The 7,047-nt window shown below is 43.6% G+C and overlaps 1 protein-coding gene across 3 annotated transcripts in view; it reads left to right on the forward strand.

Annotated features, from left to right (window-relative positions):
- Positions 1-7,047, forward strand: part of EXOC2 (exocyst complex component 2) — a 152,910-nt gene that overhangs the window by 21,997 nt on the left and 123,866 nt on the right. For all 3 annotated transcript variants that reach the window (XM_015562069.1, XM_015562073.1, XM_015562076.1), the window contains exon 3: positions 6,150-6,276. In XM_015562069.1, the coding sequence (XP_015417555.1) occupies positions 6,150-6,276 (127 nt within the window). The remainder of the gene's footprint in view (positions 1-6,149; positions 6,277-7,047) is intronic.

A 7,047-nucleotide genomic window follows, 5' to 3' on the forward strand; every position in this document is an offset into this window, starting at 1 on the left:
CAGCAGTGCTAAGGATGTCTGACTGCAGCTTAGGCCTGCTCCCCGCTGGCAAGTGGATATCCCCCGAGGGCTCCCAGGCTGCCAGAGGGATGTCTTACTGCCAGCTTAGGCCTGATCCTCCAGGGAGTGGGCCTAAGCCAGTAGGTGGTCATCCCCCAAGGGGTCCCAGACTGCAAGAGGGCACAGGCCGGGCTGAGGGAACCCCCGACAGGACAAATTTTTGTGCACTGGGCCTCTAGTTTTTTTTATAAACATTGCTTTGAACTCTATGTCTGATAGGTTCCTTGCCTCCATCTCATTTAGTTCTTTTTTGGATAGTACTTCTTTTCCTTCATTTGGGCGGTTGCTTCTTTGTCTCCTTATTTTCGCTGTCCTTTTGCGTTTGTTTCTAAGTATTAGATAAAACTGTTAATGCTTCCCAGTCTTTTTGGGATAGCATTATGTAGAAAGTGTCTTGAGGGATCCAGTGGCATAGTCTCTTGGTTCACCTGGATGCTCTGAAGGAATGCTCCTTGTGTGTGTTATTTGGGCTGTCCTGTTGTAACTGGGACTTGATTGTTGATGTCCCATTTGTGGGAGGGATCTCCCCTCTGACCTGTGGCCAGTGAGGTTCAACCCCAACATTGTTGTGCCAGCTGTTTGTTATACATGTGCCAACAGAACAGAATAAGACACATCAGGAAAACCAAAAATACCACAAAAATCAAATTATTCAATGTACCAACAACAGGAAAGACTGAAAGGGAAAAAGAAGAGAAAGCAAAACAAAGAAAAAATAAAAAAGAACACTAAAAGACACATGACCCAAAGATTCAGAGGGGATATAAAGAAAGAGAAAGAAACAAGACTAAAAAAAAAAAAAAAATGTGGCTATATGGAAGCAAATAGAAAGCTTAAAGAAGTAGTATAGGAGGAAAAAAGAATGGAAACAGAAAATAAATGAAATAATAATAATGAATTTAAAATGTAGTGATAATGGATGTAAGATGTAGATCTAAAAAAGTAAAATGGGAAAAAATGAGAAAAGAGAGAAAAATGAAAAAAAATTAATAACAATAAGAATAGACAAAAGTATAATAGAATCAAAGGGAAGAGAGAAATTAGAGGTATGCGAGAAAAAAAAGAAGAATTAAAATAAGGAACAAACAAAAAACAAAAAGTCCACTTACAAACCAAAAAACAAAACCACACACATTCACACACTGCTGTGATATTGAATCTGGTCCCTTGGTGTGTCTAACCTGGTCCCTATGGTGTAGGTCACTGTCCCTTTCTGTCCCTGAGCAACCTGATTGAGGTCTGAAGTTTGAAGCCCTTAGTAGTCCAGTGGGCAGTGACTCATTAGCCCAGAGGCTGGATCTGCCTCCAATCGTATGCCTTAATTATCCCTGCTCTGAACTATACTCCCTTTCCCCAGGGAGCTGGGCTCTGTGGAGGTATCCTGGTCTTGGCTGGATTTGTGTTGGAGGGTACCAGTACCTTGTAGGATGGAGTGCTGGGCACTTCCTCTCTTTCTAATGCCTCTGCTCTGTCTGGTTTGCTGGCACCTCCTCTCTGTCAATTGAAGGGGCACAGATTTCCTTCCTTGGACTGTTCTCCCTTGCTGCAGATTGGGTCAGAAGTAGCTTTTTTTCTGGTAGGATAGAGGGACCTCCCCTGTGTTCCAGGTTGGAAGGGCTGATCTCCCTCCTGGACCTACTGTCTAGCCCCCTTTCTGCTTACCAACACATGTTCCCACAAGAATAAAGGGCCCCTCAGATTCAATGTTAAGTGTGTCCTTCCACACCTGTCCAGGTCTCTAGATTACTGTTTTCTGTATCAGTAATTCACTCCTCTGTCTGGTCAGCTATATTGCCTAACCTTGCTAGTTCATTATTCTTTGTTTTTATGATTTCTTCAGCTGCAGAATTTATGTTTTGTTCTCTTTTAGTTTCAGTCTCTTTGGTGAATATTTCTTTTGTTCATATATTTTATTTCTGAGATCACTGAATTGCTTTTCTGAGTTTTCTTATCCTTGAGTTCTTTTAGAACTGCAATCTTGAATTCTCTGTTATTTAAATCACAGTGTTTCCTGTCTTAAGTTTATTTTCTGGAGATTTTTAATTTTCTTTCTGACCTCCCTTATTACCTTGGTTATTCCTTGTACTTGATGGATGATTCTCTGCCTGCGCATTTGTGGGAATGAAAACTTTTAAAAAAAGTATTTGACATCAGTGTTTAGCAGGTTGATAAGTAGATTTCTTTCTTTTGTTTTACAGTAGGTGGTGCTAAAGCACAAGTTTTTATTTTCTCTGCACTGCTGGAGCTTTTAGGATCTTTGTGCAGCATTATAGCCTGGGCCATGGAATATTCCTGGTATTTCTTGAGGAGGTGGGGTAACCTTGCCGAACCTGAGTCTTGGGGCAGCACTCCCATGGATTCAAAGTGGTGGGCTGTGGGTCTTCTGAATGTTCTCAGTGCTTCATTCAGGAAGCCAGAAGCTGCCAGTCAAGCTGTTCTGTCTGAGTTGACCCCAGCTGCCTCAACCTAGGACCTATTTGTATAGAGATGGGTGCAAGAGGGTTTGGTGGGGAAGTGGTTTCATGAATCCAAGGTTCAGCTCTTCCTTGTGTAACTAGCTACAATGAGTACAGACCACTTACTCTGGAAGTTTTTTCAGCCCTTTAAAGATCTTCCAAGTAAGGATTTCTGCCTGTCAGGCAGGCCACAGGTTTGGGCAGGTTCCCGCATATGAGAAATCCTTTGTCTGGTACTGGCTGGCTGTGGTGTTCTTTGACTTTGCACAGTTTCTCTGCCCCTGACTCTGGGCCTAGCCTCAATGTCTGTCAGCTACTGAGGCCCCATTGCTGTGTCTGCCCTTCCTCTTTGTCCAGTGGTGATAGTATTTCACCCCTTCACTGTTAAAAAGCCTCCACAAGTAGTGCCCAGAACTTCCATCTCTGTCTTGTCCCCTCCCTCTCCTGTCTCCATTGTTAACTGAGATGCACCCTCCTTTAGATATCTCAATGCACAATGTGTTTCTGTGTTATCAGGGAATCAATCCTTTGTTGAATTATAGCTGTCCAATTTATAACTTTAAGGGGAGAGACCTTGACCGTCATGTATTGGCTGCCATGCTGCTAACCAATACTTTTTATTTTTCTCATAGCTATTGCTAAGCATGGCCATCCCCTCTCTTAAAATAATAGTCATATTTATTTATTTTTTGGTTCTATACTATCTTGCACTTGGTTAGTACTTAATTAATCTATATATACTACCAGCCTGGTGCACAAAATTCACTCATGGGTAGGTTCCCTAGGCCTGGCTGGTGATCAGGGCCAATTGGGGCCTTCCAGCTGCTGGCCGGGGCCTTCCTTCATTCTGCGCCACCCCCTAGTGGTCAGTGCACATCATAGCAAGCGAACAAACTCCCCATCTCCTGGTTGAACTCCTGAGTGGACACTTTGCATATTAGCCTTTTATGTCTATAATAATAAAAGCATAGTATGATAATTAGACTGGACGTCCTTTCAGAGAAAGTCAGGGCTGCGAGGGAAGCCTGGGTCGTGGGTTTCTGCCAGCAGCTGGAGGGAAGCCCAGGTCCCAGGTGCTGGAGAGAAGCCTCGGTCCCAGTTGCCAGAGGGAAGCTGGTAATGGTAGTCAGGTAAGGAAGGCCTACTCTTGCACTGATTTAGTGCCTCGGGCCTCTAGTGTATAGATAAAAACCTAAACGACCGCTCGACCTATAGCTATGACATGCACTTACTGCCAGTGGGCAGACGCGCTCAATGCAGAAGCTTCCCCCTGGTGGTGAGTGCTCTCCCACAATGGGAGCGCCGCTGCGGCAGTGCGAGCCTCTCCTGTGGACACTCCTCCTACATGCCCCTCCCCCATACGGACCAGGATTGGGACTGACTGGGTGTGAGCCTGTGGCTGCTTTTCACTCATGGGTGCATGGGTACCGCCCTAGGGCGGGCACACGAAGACCGCAGTGGAGTGGTAGCAAGTCTACAGAGCGATGGTAGCGGCAGGCGCAGTTGGGGCTGGGATGAGCAGGAGCGGCGCTGCGCCCAGCTTGGCTCGGGCTCTTCCCTGGCTGGCTGCCGCTTTGCACACTAGTACATCCCTCAGGGGATGTAGGACTGCCAGTTTCGTACAGTCCCCGCAGGCCAGGCCGAGGGACCCCACCGGTGCACGAATCTGTGCACTGGGCCTCTAGTATTTGTATAATGTAGGAATATCAGTGGTGCAATTAAATTAAACTCAGGCTGTACTTTTGGTATAGAAAAGTAAGTAATTTTATAAATTGTTTTTGTTTTCTATCTGAGGGTATAGAGTTTTTCTGCAGCAATATCTTCCTTAAATTCCTAGATATTTTTTATAAATAGAAATTTAAGGAATTTAGGGGAAATTGAAAATGGAATTTACATATGTACATGCATACATATGTATATCCTATATAATAAAGAGGTAATATGCAAATTAACCCTCACGCCCTCACAGTATGGCTGCCTATGACCAGGCCAACAGGGACATTAGTGAGGGACCACCAAACGACTGAACAAGCAGGAATAGAGGTGGGCAGTTGGGGGTGACAAGCCAGCAGAGGGGTCAATAAGAGGTGACCAGGCTGGTGGGGGGGAAGTTAGGGGTGACCAGGTCGGTATGGGGGGTGCAGTTGGGGGCGACCAGACCGGCAGAGGGCAGTTGGGGGCAACCAGGCCGGCAGGGGAGCTGGCAGGGGTGTTAGTGAGAGACGACTGAACAAGCAGACTGCATGGGGTGACCGGGCTGGCGGGGGTTCGTGCAAGGTGACCAGGCTGGCAGGGGGTCAGTTGGGGGTGACTAGGCCAGCAGGGGTGCAGTTGGGGGCGACCAGACCGGCAGAGGGCAGTTGGGGGCAGCCTGGCTGGCAGCAGGGGGCAGTTAGGGGTGACTAGGCTGGCACACAGTCAGTGAGGGGCGATCAGGCTGGCAGGGGGGCAGTTAGGGGTGACAAGGTAGGTAGGCAGGTGAGCGATTAGGAGCCAGCAAGCCAGGATTGTGAGAGGGATGTCAGACTGCCGGTTTAGGCCCGATCCCTGGGGGGCATGTATTGGAGAGGGTGCAGGCTGAGCTGAGGGGACCCTCCCACCCATGTGCATGAATTTCATGCATGCATCTCTAATATATGTATAATATCACTGTTTTTATTTACTCATTTTTCTATTACATTTTTAAAAATGGAACTGTGAAGTTAAGTGAGGAACTTTAAACATTTTGACAGAATCCAGCATCATTTTATGTGATTTTTTATACAGCAGACAAAGAAAACTTATTGAAATTACTAATTTTATTCTGATTTTTCTCGTCAGAGCCTAGCATAGTGTAGGCTCAATAGAGGCTTATCTAACTGAACTTGAAGTATCTGGACTTGAGTATAACCTCTCATAGAGTCTCCTGTTGGATTGTGGAAGAAATGTGGGTACTGATAAAATTAGTGGATCACAAAGGGTCATACATCTAGAAGTTGCCTGGCATCAAATATCCTTCCTTCATGAAGCCTCAGCCCTCAGCCGCTCTTCTCTGCTCACTGGCACTTTGCCCATTTTCTCTTGTAACGCAGGTCCTGAGGTGGTAAACTAGTAAGTTATATGCCAAGATGAATGACAAAGAGCCCAGAAGAGGATACAAAACTATTTTCAGAGGTCATATTTTTTTCACAGATGCTGCTCAGTCATAGTTTCTAAATCTGAGTCAGTTCCATTACACAAGCTATGTATTCCTTGGAAGGAGTTTTGAGTAGTTTTTTAATATAAGGAATTGTTGTATATATTGTAGAATTTACCAAATTAATTGTACTTTTTTGGTAAAATACATTAATTTTAGCAGAACTTTTTATCAGAGTCTTAATTTGTCTTTTCTATTAAGTAATGTACAACAAAACAATTTGCCAATAGGTATTATTTTTGTCATTTTAAAAATAGATTTTAGTGTTTGATTTTATTTTTTGGACTTTAGTGTTTTTAATTAAGCCACCAGACATTTAAAAAAAAATTAGAGCCTCTTTATCCTCAAATCTCTTAAAAATTACCTTAGATCCTTAAAAACTAAAGCAGTTTGCAAAAACGTAGAAAGTACCTGGAGGTGTCTATATTTTACTAAGGATGTACTCCTCATTTTGGTAGGTATTTTGGACCAGTCTGCTGTGTGGGTTGATGAAATGAATTACTATGATATGCGTACCGACAGGAATAAAGGAATTCCTCCCTTGTCCCTACGTCCTGCTAATCCACTTGGCATTGAGATTGAAAAGTGAGTACCCTTTTCCCTTAAGTTTTTGTTTTTTTTTCAGTTGGTAAGAAGTTTTATATACTTAGTCAAACTCTGGAAACATCATGTTATTTCTGAAGCCTGGTCAACTTTGCTGCCAATGAAGTTCCCATTATTGCAAACTTTTGACACAAACAACTTTTCTCTGTAGTTTTTTAATTTACATTTTGTGAAGAAGAAAAATATATTTTAACCACTAATACTTATTTTTAATCTCTAATACTTTAAGAAATCGAAGTATAGTTGACATCCAGTATTATATTAGTTTCAAGTTACAACATAGTGATTTGATATCTATATATACTTGCAAAGTGATTACCGTGACTAGTAACCTTCTGTCACCACACACACACACATACACCAAGAAGATTTAGATTGTAATCTTTTAACTGTTAAGCCAGTGAAGAAAGATGTAAGGCTGGCTTAGTCTCTGGTGGTGCGAACTTCATATCCATGATTGTCTTAAAGTCTTATCCCATCTTCTTGTTTGTTACTATAGTGTTAGGCAGCCCCCGCCCCCAATTAAAAAAGAAAACATCATAGTTTGTGGGCCTTTTTCTCTTTTGACTGAAGTATCCTATCTAATAAAAGAGAAACATGGTAATTGGAGTACGACCGCTACCCTTCCCATTGGCTAATCAGGGCAATATGCAAATTAACAGCCAGCCAAGATGGCGGCCGGCAGCCAGGCAGCTTGAAACTAACATGAGGCTTGCTTGCTTCAGTGACGGAGGACTCCAACGTTCCCCACCT

The sequence above is a fragment of the Myotis davidii genome, unplaced genomic scaffold, assembly GCF_000327345.1.
Source record: "Myotis davidii unplaced genomic scaffold, ASM32734v1 scaffold871, whole genome shotgun sequence".
NCBI lineage: Eukaryota > Metazoa > Chordata > Mammalia > Chiroptera > Vespertilionidae > Myotis > Myotis davidii.